The 15,328-nt window shown below is 42.2% G+C and overlaps 3 protein-coding genes across 5 annotated transcripts; 1 reads left to right on the forward strand and 2 right to left on the reverse strand.

Moving 5' to 3' along the window:
* The first annotated feature begins 257 nt into the window (after positions 1 to 257).
* On the forward strand, positions 258 to 5,634 carry saxo4 (stabilizer of axonemal microtubules 4). 2 transcript variants are annotated; one of them, XM_026177071.1, is made up of 12 exons: positions 258 to 279; positions 564 to 756; positions 858 to 981; positions 3,167 to 3,329; positions 3,440 to 3,485; positions 3,610 to 3,695; positions 4,625 to 4,690; positions 4,787 to 4,873; positions 4,974 to 5,039; positions 5,122 to 5,216; positions 5,318 to 5,437; positions 5,512 to 5,634. In XM_026177071.1, the coding sequence occupies exons 2-12, from the start codon at positions 645 to 647 to the stop codon at positions 5,528 to 5,530; spliced, it is 984 nt and encodes a 327-aa protein (XP_026032856.1). In that variant the 5' UTR covers positions 258 to 279; positions 564 to 644; the 3' UTR covers positions 5,531 to 5,634. The 2 variants fall into 2 exon arrangements, with proteins under 2 accessions (XP_026032856.1, XP_026032855.1); XM_026177070.1 differs by lacking the exon at positions 258 to 279 and adding an exon at positions 349 to 368.
* Positions 5,635 to 6,317: 683 nt separating this feature from the next.
* LOC113027460 (uncharacterized) lies at positions 6,318 to 7,133 on the reverse strand. The gene has a single exon (XM_026177072.1). The coding sequence runs from the start codon at positions 7,114 to 7,116 to the stop codon at positions 6,391 to 6,393; it is 726 nt and encodes a 241-aa protein (XP_026032857.1). The 5' UTR covers positions 7,117 to 7,133; the 3' UTR covers positions 6,318 to 6,390.
* A 5,055-nt stretch (positions 7,134 to 12,188) lies between these two features.
* lrrc10b (leucine rich repeat containing 10B) lies at positions 12,189 to 14,512 on the reverse strand. Of its 2 annotated transcripts, none has more exons than XM_026177074.1 (2): positions 14,114 to 14,512; positions 12,189 to 13,736 (listed from the first exon to the last, which is right to left on the reverse strand). In XM_026177074.1, the coding sequence occupies exon 2, from the start codon at positions 13,706 to 13,708 to the stop codon at positions 12,473 to 12,475; it is 1,236 nt and encodes a 411-aa protein (XP_026032859.1). In that variant the 5' UTR covers positions 13,709 to 13,736; positions 14,114 to 14,512; the 3' UTR covers positions 12,189 to 12,472. The 2 variants fall into 2 exon arrangements, with proteins under 2 accessions (XP_026032859.1, XP_026032860.1); XM_026177075.1 differs by having other exon boundaries at positions 12,189 to 13,925.
* Positions 14,513 to 15,328: the final 816 nt, after the last annotated feature.

Consider the following 15,328-nt stretch of genomic DNA (forward strand, 5'->3'; position numbering starts at 1 on the left):
ATAATTTTACAATCTGGTAAAGACTTTTTTAAAACTGTAGGTTGTGATACTTCAAACCTTAGACCTCAAAGAGGGAGTACTTTCTTTGACACATCTTAAAGGAAACAAAAAGGAGGACAACATTCCCAGCTGAAACATTAAAGGCATGAATTGGAGCAGACTGTTTCACTTTTCACCTGCAGTGCTCTGCCGTTATACTGCATCTCCTAGCAACAGAGACCTGTTTACCTACAAAACCTGCCGAAGACAGAGAGGTGAACAAACAGCCTGGAGTTGCAGGTACGTCCTGGGACTAAGTGGCAGATTTCAGTGCTTTTGTGTTTAGGTTTTTTTTTTTTTTTTTTTTTCTGGGATCATTTATATTCAGGGTGAGTGAAAATGGCTGGGACTTTCCTGGAGGATCGCAGCTCTCTCTCCACTCATACAGCAGTAGACAAAGGCAGCACTTATTGCATTATTTCCTTCTGACTCTGTTCTCATTTATTCAGCAAGCTCCAAATTTAACTGGATGCTGCCGGAGCTAAAAACTTAGATGTAACACTTACTTTTATTTGTGGTTACAGCAGTGTCCGCAGGCCCACAGGATTGTTTTTTTTGCCATCCATCACTGTTGTCAGTGACTGTTTCCATTACAGCAGTCACAGATGGCTGAACAGGGGAGGATTGTCATACCGGCTACTGGAGCAATTGGCAGGAAGGGGCAACTGACCAACAACGCTGTCAAACTCCACAATACTACTTACACAGCATCTCATGGTGAAGATGATGAGTGAGACTCTCCAGAGTTTCAGCATAAATCGCACTGATTTGCATTCAAATTTGGGTTCTGACAGACAATTTTGCTATATCTGTCTCAGACTCAGACAGGATGGGATTCACTTCTTATCTCGGGCGTCCCAGTGAGACAGGCTTTACATCAAACCACAGACCAGCTATATATTACAGGCCTAGTTTGGACCACATTGACAACCCTCAGTTTGCGTAAGTGTCAGGACACTTTTCCCCCCGCCCTCTGCTCATCTTTTATAATGGCTATTTTGGTTCATCATTTTCTGATAATGTTATTAGCAAAACCTGTGCTTCTCCTTCAGTGATGAGCAAAGCTCTCTGGTGGCTGGGGGACTCTGTAGAGCTAATATTTGTCCAACTTTGGCATGTGCAGAAAAGCTAACAGAAGAATCTGAGAAATGTCAGTCAAGCTGCACATCTCTGTGAAATCTTGTCAGCCAGAATGATTACAGGCACATTGTGGATTTAGATGAATGCTTGCAGATATCTTTCTCCAAAGCCTCTGCTTCCACGCTTAAAGGAACTTTATTACTTTCAAAATGTGAAAGTAATAAAGATAATAATAATACATTTTATTTGAAAGTGCCTTTCAAAACACTCAAGGTCACTGTTGAGTTGGGACTTAGAGGGAGAAGGAAGAGATATTTCTTAAATCGGGAGGTATTGAATTCCAGAGTCGTGGAGCAGAGCAGCTGAAAGCCCTGCTCCCCATGGTTGCAAGACGGGGGGAAGGGACGGAGAGTGAAAGGGAAGAAGAAGATCTGAGACAACGAGATGGGGCGGTGATCTTAACCAGATCAGAGAGATATGGAGGAGAGAGATGATGAATAGCCTTAAATGTGTACAAGAGTATTTTGAAATTGATGCGATATTTGACCGGGAGCCAATGAAGCTGCTGCAGGGCAGGAGTGATGTGGTGGACAGAAGGGGTCCTGGTGATGATACGGGCAGCAGAGTTCTGGACGCGTTGGAGCTTGTGGATGGATTTTTGAGTAAGACCAAAAAGAAGTGAATTACAATAATCAATCCGGGAAGTAACAAGGCTATGGACAAGAATGGCAGTGGCATGTGGGGTGAGAAAAGAACGGAGACGATTAATGTTGCGCAATTGAAAATATGCAGACCGAGTAACATTATTAATGCGTGAATTGAAAGATAAAGTACTGTCAAGGATGACACCCAAACTTTTCACAGAGGAAGAAATGAAGACCGGTGAGTTATTGATAGTAACAGAGAAACTGTTGGTTCTGGATAATGTTGATTTAGCGCCTACCAAGAGGAGCTTGGACTTATTACTATTGAGTTTGAGAAAATTAGAAGAGAACCATGAATTTAGTTCAGCTAAACAGAGGGTAAGGGAGGATGGGGGAAGAGCAGAATCAGGTTTAGTGGACAGATAAAGCTGGGTGTCATCGGCATAACAGTGAAAATGGATATTGCATTTACGGAAAATATGTCCAAGCAGTAGAGGGTAGATAATGAAAAGAAGGGGCCCCATCAGACAGGTATGATTTAAACCAGGCTAGTGGAGTATGGGCGAGACCGATGGAGGCTAGCCTACTGAGAAGTACAGAGTGAGAAATAGTGTCGAAAGCAGCACTCAGATCGAGGAGAATAAGAATGGAAAGTAAACCGGAGTCAGCTGCCATAAGAAGATCCTTGGTTGTTTTTATAAGTGCTGTTTCAGTGCTATGGGAAGGGCGAAAACCAGACTGGAACTGTTCATACAGATTATTATTAGTTAAATGTGAGTGGAGTTGTGTGGCAACTATTTTCTCAGGAATTTTTGAAAGGAATGGTATATTGGAAAAAGGCCGAAAATTCTCAAAATTATTGGGATCTAGACCAGTTTTTTTCAATATTGGGGTGATGATGGCAATTTTGAGGGAAGCAGGAACAGTTCCAGTGGTAAGTGAAGAACAGATGATAGCAGATATGAGGGGAAGCAAAGAAGGTAGACATGCCTTAACCAAAACTGTAGGAATGGGGTCTAGCTGACAAGTAGAAGGTTTTGACTTACAGATGAAATCTGAAATATCAGTAACTGAGGGGAGCTGGAAAGCAGAAAAACAGTGTGATGGGAGATGAATTACACAGGAAGAGCTAAATGGAACCTCGGAAACCAGTTCTTGATGTATGAAATTAGACCTATGCACTTGGGTTATACAGGCAAGTATGAAAGTGTGTGAAAATCTCTGACAGAGAGGTTCAAAGGATGTAAACAAAGGACTTTAAGTGAGTAGGTGCTTCACTGTAAATTAGATTCCCTGATGCGATAAAAGATTAAAAAGAAAAAGAAAAAAAAGCTGGACTGTCAAGAATGAAGCGTGTTTGTCTGAAGTGTTACCTCAGACTCGGCTCTGCCTTTGTTTTTCAGACTCTTGTTATCTGACAGCTTCGTCTCTCAAACTAAACAACACTACCAGCCTCCCATCCACTCTGGATGTTCTGGGTCTTCAACAAACATCGTTAACAAACCTGGAAACAGCGGCTTCCATCAGCTGAGGATTCAGCCAAAAACCGCATCAGTCGAGGAGAAGGTATGACAGCTCGGTTTGACAGCACTTAAACACACCTCTTCAAGATGATGGAAAGTGTAATATTATGTTATATACATAAACTTTCTGTTATTGCTTAAATGTTTCCTCAGACAGAATATCAAAGTTCATTTGTGCCTCATCGTCCTACGCCAGCAGGTAATTTAAAGGCTACAATGCAGAACTTTGTGAGCTTGAGCTGTTCATTTATAACTACAAATAATGGAAAACTTTAATAAAATGCCACAGTTTCATTTTGAAAAAGCTAACATTGTTGCTTCAGTTTCTCAGAACCATGTGACTGTAGGTCCTAAAGGAGGGAGTGGTTTCACTAAGGCAGCAGAGCTTCAGGTTAACACCAGCTTGATGGTGAGTGGTTTTTAAAGGTATTGGAAGCTATTCTTAGCTGAGATTTTTATATTCTTCCATTTTTTTAATAACCTCCTATTAAGAAATCCAAGTGAAAATGCTGCCTGTGTATCCAAAACCTGGCTTTACATCATGGTTACAAAGGGATTATATTTGTTTTAAACTACATGCTATATCCAAAAGTTGGGATACTGTGCAAAATTTAACAAAAAACAGAATGCAAATCATAAAAAGCTTGTATAGACTCACTGGCCACTTCATTAGTTGCATCTTACTAGTACAGGGATGGACCCCTTTAGGCCTCAGAGCGGCCTCAGGTCCTCATGACAAATAGACAATGTTGGAAACAGTCATCCGATTTTGGTCCATATTGTTGTGATAGTATCACACAGTTGCTGTAGATTTATTCACTGGACATCCCAAAGATGCCCTACTGGATTGATATCTAATGCCTGTGAAGGAGGCCATTTGAGAACAGAACAGTTGTAAGGAGTGGTTGTTTGAGTTACTGTTGCCCACCTTTCATCTTAGAGCAGTTTAGCCATTCTCACTGAATGTTTTCTTTTTTAGGCCATTCTCTATAAACTCCAGAGATGGTTGTGAGGTGGGTAAATCATGCAACATTCAAAGTCGCTTAAATAACCCCTTTCCCTCGTTCTGAAGCTTGGCTACATGTCTAATTACACTGAGCTTCTCCCACGTGATTGGTTGTTTGAGGTACTTGTGTTAATCATCAGTTGAACAGGTGTGTCCAAGGTGGCTGGTGACTGTGTAATCAAGTATATAGACAGCATGCCAAATGCTGAAACTGGGATATTTGAATCTTTTCAATTTTTTAGTACAGTTGAAGTCCTCTGGCAGCTACAGTATGTGTATCTGTGAGTTCTTATCTGTATATCTACTTGTAACTGCCAACTGTTGATATTCAGGGTGAACCTCATCAGACTCCCAGCTCAGTGATGAAAACAGACTTCATGCCACTGTCCCTGCTGCAGGTTGAGCCACACAAAAAGCTGAATTCATTCGGGGGGGGGAGGGGGAGCGCAGGGGAATCTTTCATGTATAACTCTGAAGTTTGTTCTGTGTCTCAGGGTACTGAGGCGAAATCGGGCCTGTGCAGCCGTTCTTGCAGAGAAACGGGATTCACACGAGGTGACATCGCTCCCTTGGCCCACCCTGTTAGTGCTGACTTCTTCACAGTTTTTCTTTGATGTAAAAGCGCAACATTAATGCTTTTTGTTTTTATTTAATTACTTATTTCTGTCTCTAATCATCTAGGTCTCTCTTCTGTCATCGCCCCAGACTAAAACAGAGGCCCCGATGCCATCTATCATTGGACAAAAGGTTAAATATGTTCATGCAATAGTTTTTCACTCTATTTATCAGCACGTTATCTGGATTGTTCAACAACATTTTAATTTTTTAGAAACCCACAGGATATGTTCTGAACACTCATAAAAACCAAACTTTTCCTGATGCACCACTTGATCCTTCAGACTTCATCACACATTATAAAAGCAAGTAAGTGTAATTAAGTTAATTAATTAACTTAATAAATTGTCACTTTTCACCCTATAACTGTAAAGTGCGTTACACTATTTGGCTACCTGCTTATTTTCCAGGTTTTGTCATCGTGATGACAGAAACTGGAAAAGTCCAGAAAAGTTCAAATCAACGAACTCTTGTCCCAGGATTGTCAGCTCTAAAATGGAAAGTGGCTACAATCTTCGGGATACGGACAGGTATGTATGTTATGCTCATGAAGTCGTATCATACAGATTTCCTTTGACTGACATGACCTAGTTTTATTCTACAGGTACATCCTCAGGGGCTAGACCTTCTCACACCTGTGATGATACCTGCATTGCTGCTTTGTCACAAATAAAAACTGAAGTTTTTTGTTTGTTTGCAGTTTGGCATGTTCTATTAATAAAATCGTTTAAATGCATACAACAAATATGAATTGCTTTTTTTTTTGAGTGGAAACTTCGCCAGCCAGATGTGTGAATGGTAGAAATCCAAAGAGGGAGTGAACGAGATGATGCATTGTCTTTGACCACCTTACTGTCACTGACCTACAGAGAATGAGAGGAGTGTAAACTAATGGGAAAAATAATTACAGCCAGGCTGAGTAAGGCACTGATTTCCAAGGATGTCTGTGGTGTGTCAAACTGTTCTGCCACCCACAGCAGAGTCTGGATGAGCAGCAGAGCCTAAACTGAGTAGGAGGCTGAGATTGCACTATTGTGCAGCTACATACTGTGCACCTACTCTGAGCCAACTCTCAGAAACGACATTACATTATCAGTGTAATCCATTCTGCATTATCAATATAATAACTCTTGTGTCAAAACAAGAGATTTTTAACTACGTTGGTTTTTTGGGGGTGTCACCATAGTATTTATGAAAGATATGTGACATTAACAGCCATAATATACACTTAATTGCATTCAGTGACGTGCACAGACATTTTGGGGGGCAAGTGCTCCAGGGGGAAAAAAGGGCACTTTTTGCATATGTGGAAAACCTTTTCTTTTTATAATAAAAAAATCGCACAGGTTAAATGCAATTTGACTTTTATTTCAAAACATTCTCTAAAAATCAAAAATCACACCACAAAAAGATAAAATCTGTATCCAACTCTAAACCATATACATACATATTCTCAAGTGTCCATTAAATGGAGTGTACTGCTCTAAAGAAGCATCCTTCTTGGTGCCATGTCTTTGTAGATGTTGATGACCTCGTTGTAATTGATCTCCACATCTTTCTCAATGGCCAACAAGAGGAGATCAGACAACCTTTCTTCTCCACACAAACTTCTTAGTTTATTTTTGATTATTTTTAGCTTTGAAAAGGATCTTTCAACTGTCGCAGTTGTCACTGGTAGTGTTGCGTAGATCTGAATCATTTTGACAAAGGCAGGAAAGATCAGCTGGCCATTATTTTCCCTCAGTATCAGAAATATTTCTCTGAGGTCTTTTGAACTAAAGCTGGAGTGGAAGACCTTTAATTCTGTTTTGAGCTGGTCCTCATCTTCTCCATAGAATTCACAGAGGATGTGGACAGCTTCAATGGCTTCTGGGTTTGGTGGGCCTACCCAGTTAGCATGCACAGTTAAGGGCTGGAAGGACTGAATGATTCTGGCCGTTGGGCTTCCAGTATTGTCCCCTTTGAACCTCCTGTTCAATTCCCCAGTCATGATGTCCAGAAAGGTGAAATATACACCACTCCTGAAATATGCCTCCACTGACTCAAACTGAGCACCTACTTGAGACACTGTGGTGCTGTGTTGGAAACGCACTGGAACTTTCCGCTTTCTCTCCTGACCAGGCACCACGGTAGGTACTGGAATGTTGAAACTCTCTGCCTTCTCTGATGCACATCTAAATATCTCTCCAAATTTCTCCTCAGACCTCATGGTTTGCAATGTGTGAAGCACACCATCACACCTACACCTTGTAGGCAGTGGAATGGTCCAACCCTTCTTCCTGCAGAGAATCTGATGCCAAAGCAGTGACTTCGAATACTGGTGTGGTGATTTCCATGCAGAGAATGAACATAAAATTAATGGCATTTCTGTACATCTGAGCATCACCTTGGGCCAGGTTAGGTGGGTCACTGTCACTGATGTCATCAAGGAGCATCAAAATGGCTTTCAAATTTCTCTGAAGTGCCTTCAGTGCTTTTTCCCTGCAAGCCCATCGAGTATCTGACAGCTGCTGGAGCTCCATAACACGTTGTCCAGGAAAGAGAGACTCCTGAAATTTGACCAAGGCAGCATGACGCTTTGGGGAGCCTGAGCAAAAGGCATACAATTTCTCCACCAAGTTGAAAAATGTCACAAAATGCTTGCTGGACTTTGATGCCTCCACTAGTACCAAATTGAGGCAATGGGCTTTGAAGTGCACATAGAGGGCCTTCTCATTGTGTGCACGGATTCTAGCTTGGAGACCTTTATACATGCCACTCATGTTGGCTGCTCCATCATAGCCTTGACCATACATGTTCTTCATCTCTAGGCCATTCTTTTGCAGAAGCAAGAACACTGTATTCTCCAGCTCCTGGCCTGTAGTTGTATCAACATTGCACACTTCGATGAATCTCTCCTTTATTTGCATATGATGAAAATATCGCACAACAAATGACACTTGCTCTTTGTGTGAAACATCAGAGGTTTCATCAAGTAGAATGGAATACATTTCAGCCTCTTTTATTTCACGTTGTATCTCCTTCCTGATGTAAGTTCCTAGTGCTGCAATGATGTCATTTTGACTTCAGTTGGAAAGCAGTGACCCCTGGGGCCTTGTCTTGGTGGCTTTAACTGTGGCAATTTTTTCCAAATGCATTTTCAGCACACTATCGTAGCGGGAAAATACATTGACTAATTCACGAAAATTGCCACGGTTATCACTGGACTCACTCTCATCATGACCTCGGAATGCTTGTCCCTGACGTGCAAGATACACTGTTAGGTCAATTAATCTTGTCAGGATTTCTTTGTTTGTCTGCCTCTCTCGCTCTCTAACTTCCACCCCTTTTACGTCTGAAACATCAAATGCAGACTGAAGGGCCTTTTTCTGGAAATTGATCCATCTAACCATGCTTGTCATGTGCATCTCTGCGCTGGAGTGTTGTTTGATTTTTTCAAGAGCAGTACTCCACTTTCTGATGCCATCAGTTGTCCAGGCTGTTCTGCTTTTATATTTTTCATCCGAGAGGAAAAGCCGACAACTAAAACAATGCATTGAATTAGCAGTGGGTGAGTATTCCAGCCACACATTAGCAGAAAACCACTGTTTCTGGAATGATCTCCCCTCAGTTTTTGGGTAAGGTATATCAGGCTGACATGGGCCCACATTGCAGCACATTGAAGTTTTAATAATAACCCATACTGCAAGTCTTGTAACATAGAAATAACTCGTAGGTACAAAATAATAGTTAGCTCAATGCCTGCTGATTAAGTTCATTAAAAACTAAGTGTGAACAGCTTTTAAGATTTTTCAATAGAATTAACTGCAAGGAGCAGGTTACATTAAAACATTAAAATAGAACCTGACTCTGCCCTTGACTCTGACCTTTCATCTTCATTTTCCTTTGCTTTCATCCAGGAGAGCAGAGAACTGCTTCCCTGGGCTGCCTGTTGTAGATCCCTTTCTTTCTCCTTTCTCAGCCTCTCTTTCCTAGGCATTATGCTTGCTGAAATTAGTAAATAAATAGACCAAAATGTATGAGAACGAATAAGACTGACTGTGGTCATCACAGGCAATTGGGAACTGCCTATTTTTCCTTTAGCAAATTAATGTGTTAATGTTGCCAATATGTTACACCAAAAAAAATTAACATGTCTAACCAGTGCTTCTCAAAACTTTTAACATGCACCACCCCCAACACCGTACCCTTCAAACTACCAATAACAACGTCACTGTTCTGTCACAATCAGGTCGGAATTGATGGAGAGTGGGGGTTGCCTAAATGGTTTAGGTTACATTTTAAATGTGTCGTTTTTTTGTTTATCCATATGGATGGATGGAGGGGGCAAGCTGGCAAAGTTTGTCATGTGCAGTTTCTGACAGGCTACTTCACAACAAAACAATTGCAGGTTGGTCTTAGAGGGCAAACAGAATAATTTCACTCGATTCATGGGTTACCTGACTGGTTGGGAAGGGAAAGAGCTGCCGTGTTGTCCGCCGTGGCTCCCAGTCGCTATAGTTAGCCTACTATGCCTAGTCCTATGTCATGCCACTGCTACACGCCTCACAACAAATGAACTGCAAGCGTGTTCACGTGACACGGTGACAGTGAAAAAGCGACAGGGTTCGGGTGTCTTTGAAGAAGGGGCACAAATCAAGCCATTATTTTCACACCTTTTTAAATCGCGCAGCTTTAAAAAAAAAAAAATCACGTCTTTCAAAAGGGCACTTTTTTGGACTGAGGGCAAAAGGGCAAGTGCTTCAGCACCACCTCGTCTCTATCTGTGCACGCCAGTGATTGCATTATCAGTCAGTTGGAGAGATGTGCTTATCTAGTTAGTCAATCACATGCAGCTCGTCTGGGTAAAAACGCCTTGTTGATGCCAGAGATCAGAAGAATGGCTAGACTGCTTCAAGCTCTTATAAATGCAACACTAACTCAAATAACCACTCGTTACAACCAAGATATGCAAAAGAGAATCTTTGAATGTGTGGTGTGTCACATGGCAGCAAGAAGCTCTCTCACCAAAACTAGGCAATAGAAGATTAGAAACCTTTGCCTAGTTTGAGTTTAGATTCGACTGTTATGCTGGGATTGTAAAGCCGAAGCATGGAACCATCCTGCCTTGTATCAGTGGTTCAGGCTGGTGGTGTAATGGTGGGAAAGACATTTTCTTGGCTCATGTTAGGTCCCTAAGTATCAGTTGAGCATTCTTTAAACACCACCTCCCACGTGAGTATTGTTGCTGACCATGTCCATCCCTTTATGATCACAGTGTTCCCATCTTCTGATGATGCTTCCAGCAGGATATCATGTGCCATGTCACAAAGCTGACATTTCGAACTGGTTTGTTGAACGGGACAATGAATTCACTGTCTTCAAATAGTCTCCATAGTTGAAGATCTCAATCTAGTAGAGCACCTTTGGAATCTGTTAGATTAGAAGATTTGTAAATTTGTAGCAAATGTGATCCTGTCATGTTAATATGGACCACAATCTGAAATGAATGTTTCCAGTACCTTGTTAAAACTATGCCACAAATAATTAAGGCAGATCTGAAGGCAAAAGTGAGATACTGGCAAACATTAGGATCCAGTGAGTGTGTATGTCAGCCACAGTGATGCAAGACAGGCAATGTCAGTCTGTTGGTTTCTCCAGTGATGTAGTCTGGACTGAATTAACTATTTGATTAACTGCCAGGAGGTTTTTATACATAAAATTTCCCCAGAGGATGACTTTGACTGATTTTGGAGACCCCTTAAGATTTTCATCAGATCAGTTTTGTTTTGTTCAAAATCTACATTTTGTTAGTTTTAGCTATAATTGGTTTAGAGAAAAGGAAATGTTAGCAATCCAAAAAGCTGGACTAAGACGAGTTAACGCTATAAACAATGCTACCTCTCAATATCAGCATGTTAGCAATGATGCTGTGAGTCAGCTGGCCTCATAGCATAGCTGCACACACAGCTTTGTTATTATTAGAAGTAAAGGAAGTGACCAAACAAGAGCTGAAACATCACTTACATGATGTAAATTAACACATGTAATAGTAATTCAAGTTCAAGTCAAGAAGTTGGAACCAAATGTGTGTTTTTGTTTGGTTATTTTTTTAGTTTTGCTCAAAAGTGATGTCTTTGCACACACAATCCAGGCATTAAAACAAACATTTCCATGATTCAAACTATATTTCTCATTTAACATATTAATCAGGCTTTTTTTAATATATTAATTAAGAATAAAGATGATTTTTCTATTAACAAAAGGACATACTAAGCTCTGTTATAGCACTCTGTATCATTTTAAACATAAAACGCTAGATGTTAAAACCTTTTGCCCTCTCTCGGATGTAATGAGAGGAAAGCTTGGGGGACTCTACCTTTCTTGATAGCGACCAAAAAAACTGTATAATATTTACCAAAACAGCTAAACAGTAGTAAAAATATCTATCAACTGCTGCCCTGCATTTATAATATGTATTATGTGTGGTTTTCCGTGTAGAAACAAATCTAAAATTAGAGTGGTGAGTCTGAGTCTGTTCCCGAGCGTAGACACACGAGTTGACACGCTCTGCCTCATGAGTGCAAGCATTAATATTTTAGTGTTGGGATAAATATTTCACTCTTTCAATGAGATGTGAGAAAAAGATACGTGGAGGGAAAGAGGATTGGATTACACGCGTGCCCCACATGAATAATGAGTGCAGAGATGAGAGGAGAACAAGGGCCTGGCCTGCTCCATGCTAGAGACAAAGATAGAAAAGGTGTAGTCACAGACAAAAAGGAGTACACAAAGGTCACCCGAGCCTTCACCTGACCTGCAGGGGGGCTTTTGATTGGTGGTGGGGGAGTCAAGTCTATTTCATGTTCCCTCCCCATGGACTTCCCTTTTATGGTGAGGCACCCCAGCTATTCATCGCTGTAATAATCCCGCTCGTCTCTCGTTCGTTCTGGACACTGACACTCACAGGAATGCTTACACAACACTGACAAGAGTTGGGGGGGGGGGGGGGGGGGGGTTTGTTTAGCATGTCATAAATATTTTGTATATCCAAGTCCAGTACGTCCATTTGCACGCACAGACAGTCTCGGTTTATAGAAATAGTGATGAACCAAGATGAGGTGCACTGTCGAGCACATAAAACAGACACTGATGATGATGTAACAGAAATGTTAAATTGTGTCAGTGAAGCAAGCGGTGGCTAGTGGTTTCACCGCTTCACAATTAAGAAATAAATTCCCACAAGTGACTGACATAATCAGACGGGTAATTATTTAATAACGGGAAACTTGGTCTCCTATGCCCACTGCAAGTAGTTTTATTGTAAAACAACTACACACACTGTACACACACACACTCTCTCTTTACCTGAGTCCAGCTCTGATCTGATCATATGGAGATGAGTGAGATGTTGTTAATTTTTAGACACATAATGCCCGGCTCATTTATATTCACAGCAAACAACAGGTTTTAAATTAGCAGCACAGCTACACAAAAAAGTCCCAAAACATCAACTGTATCTGCAGGATTTCCTGTCATTCATGTCCAGCTTGTCCTGCAGATCATCTGGATCTTGGAGGGGCCTTTCACGCCCCTTCATCTTGTCTCCCCGTGTCATCCAACTCCTCCACATCCTCATAGTCCATCTCAGCCCTCTCATACTCTAGCTCCTCTCCCTCAAACTCAAACCCTTCTCCCTCACATATCAGCTCCTCTGTCTCATATTCGACCGCCTCTTCGTCATATTCGAGCTCAGTCCCGCCATACTCGTTTATTGGAGGCTCCACATACCCTCCTTCCTCTTCCTCCACTTCATCCTCCACTTCTTCCTCCTTCACCAGAAGCTCTTCCTCTTTAACATCTGTGTCCTCTATGGTCACTGCAGCTTCATTTGGTGCTTGCTTTGAGCTACTGTTCTTGAGGATGCCATGAATCACTGGCTCCTCTCCTGCAAGTGCCAGCTCTTCTGCCTCTTTCTCTGCTGCCTTTCGTCGTCTCTCCTTCCTGGCCTCACGCACCTCCAAAAACTCTGCAGCTCCCTCCCCAACCAAGACAGCGTCTTCACCTACTATAGGAGGTTCCTTGACTGGGTTGTGGTCATAGGAGAAAAGGCGCAGGGCTCTGAGACGCTTCAGGCTGGGAATTTCTGATATCTTGTTGCGGTCCAGGTCTAGGATCTCCAAGGACTTCATTCGAAGAAGGACTTTTGGGAAGGTGTCAAAGCGGTTTCCGTAGAGCCACAATCCCCTCAGAGCCTCCATGCGCCACAAGTCAGGAGGCAGAGTCTTCAGGCGGTTGTCCCCCATCTGCAGGGACTTGAGGTTGGGTAAGTCATAGAGCACTCGTGGGAATCTCTGGAAGTAGTTGCTCTCCATCCACAAGCACCGCAGATTCTGCAGGTTGCTCAGCTCAGGTGGAAAGCTCATTAGGCGGTTGCTGCCCAAATAGAGACGGGTTAGGTTAGTGAGGTCGCAGACGGCCAGAGGAACATCTTCTATTTTGTTGAAGTCGAGGGCAAGTATCCGCAGACCCTGCAGCTGGGAGATGCTGTCGGGCAGGGTGCGCAGGCTGTTTCCACAAACATAAAGCTTCTCCAGATGCATCAGGTCACAAACACGTGAAGGCAAACGCTTAAATTTACGGTAGCTCAAGTCCAACACGGGGTCTCCACTCTCCAGCAACTCCTCCACTCCAAGCGGAAGTTCCTCCTCTACTTCCTGCACTACTTCCTTCTCCTTCTCGGAAAATTCTGCCTCTTCGCCATCTTTCCCCCCCTCTTCCTCCTCTTCTTCTCCCCCTCCCTTCCTGGAGGAGTTGCCCATGCTGTTGCCTGCAGCACCTTTGTGACTCCTGTGTGAGTCAAGACAGAGTCATTTGATGAGGGAGTGTCTGTGACAAGTCAACCCTGAGCCTGGGAGCTGCTGCTGTTTTGTGGTTGTACCCACTGGCTGCAAACCACATCCTGGCCCGGGCCAGTTAACACTCCGGCAGCCATACCAAAGCAGTTTGTCAAGTGTCTCGTTGTCCCTTCATCTACAGCTTCATCACAAAACAGTAGCGGAAAAGATCTAACAAACTGCAGAGTAATAGTAATGATAATAATAGTAGTAATAGTAGTAGTAGTAGTAGTAATAGTAATAATAGTAATAGTAAAGGTGTTGTTGATAGTTGAGTTCAACAAAATCCAGCTGAATTTTGAGCTGAAATTGAATTCTTGCAGTCCTTACCCTCTTCTCTCCTCTCTAACTTCCTCGGGGCTTTTAAGCGAAAGATAACGCCACCTGTTCACGTGATCCGGTTTCTCTATTAGAAGAGGAGAAAAAAAAGTGCCACTAAACAGGGAGCCTACCTCCCCTCTTCCTGCGGATAAACCCACAGTGTGTGCGCACTCAGTGACCTGGCTGGCGGCAAAGAAAAACAGCTAATGGAAGTCTGTTCACTAGTTAACGCAGCTGCTCCCCATTAGAGGCCGAGGTTTCCCGGAGTAATAATCCGCGCCCGAGGAAAAACAAAAAAACCTGCACATACTGGAAAAGAACAGCGCTCACTGACTCCCCTCAACTCCTGATGTTGGCCGCTTCTCTCCATCAGTGTGAAGGTTTACATTCAACTGCTGCCTCCCTCCTTCTGTAACAGGAACAGGGGGCATTCACGTCACATGGCCAGTGTGTCCTCGTGTGAGTGCGTGTGTGCGCGCGCGCGTGCGCCGGTATGATAGAAGTAGCCTCTTAGAAATAAATATATTTTAAAAAAGAAGCAACTTTAAAAACAACTTTTTCCCACAAACAAATTTTTAGGTGTGAGGGTTTGATCAAACGATAAACAAAAAAGAATATTAATAGTGATAAACATTATCCTGATATTTATGTTCATCTGCACAGACGACAAGCAAATTCGCAGGCTTACCTACGCTTATATTTACACATTCGCACATGTATTAACCGCCAGCGCCACTTTTTAATTGCAATTAATAGTTTTTAGATTCATTTTGTGTCTGGAGTATTAGTCCTGCCACAGAGTGACACAGAGCACACATAATCGCAAGCGTTACAGTTTATTACTTTTCCTCGTAAAATGTTGTTACTATAAATCCATACGAAACGAGAAACAGCCTTTCAAAACAAATAAATACATTTGTGGTTTTGCCGTTTGTAGCTACTATAAATTTTTATGTACGGCTATATGTATGTTTGATGATGGAGATGAGGCTCACTGTCCACAATGGTCTACTTAATTTTGGTTTTACTCATTTTTGTAGGTGACCCCCTGAGACCTATAAAATTGTTTGACAGAGCACAAAACTCAAGACTTGCCGTTATGGTTTTTCTCCTAACCAAATCACTTCAAACCAAGTAGTCTTTGGTCACTCACATTCTTATGCAATAGGACTCCCAAGTACAATATGAGATTCTCATATAGTATGGTTTTATATGCAAACCTAA

This window comes from Astatotilapia calliptera, chromosome 7, assembly GCF_900246225.1.
Source record: "Astatotilapia calliptera chromosome 7, fAstCal1.2, whole genome shotgun sequence".
Lineage (NCBI taxonomy): Eukaryota > Metazoa > Chordata > Actinopteri > Cichliformes > Cichlidae > Astatotilapia > Astatotilapia calliptera.

What these genes read in the sequence shown, in the direction of transcription:
- lrrc10b (XM_026177074.1), bottom strand. Translation starts at nt 13,708, where the DNA reads ATGGGCAACTCCTCCAGGAAGGGAGGGGGAGAAGAAGAGGAGGAAGAG.
- saxo4 (XM_026177071.1), top strand. Translation starts at nt 645, where the DNA reads ATGGCTGAACAGGGGAGGATTGTCATACCGGCTACTGGAGCAATTGGC. An exon ending in AGGTTAACACCAGCTTGATG is followed by an intron (nt 3,696 to 4,624) that starts GTGAGTGGTTTT and finishes GTTGATATTCAG; the next exon opens with GGTGAACCTCATCAGACTCC. An exon ending in TGCCACTGTCCCTGCTGCAG is followed by an intron (nt 4,691 to 4,786) that starts GTTGAGCCACAC and finishes TCTGTGTCTCAG; the next exon opens with GGTACTGAGGCGAAATCGGG.
- LOC113027460 (XM_026177072.1), bottom strand. Translation starts at nt 7,116, where the DNA reads ATGAGGTCTGAGGAGAAATTTGGAGAGATATTTAGATGTGCATCAGAG.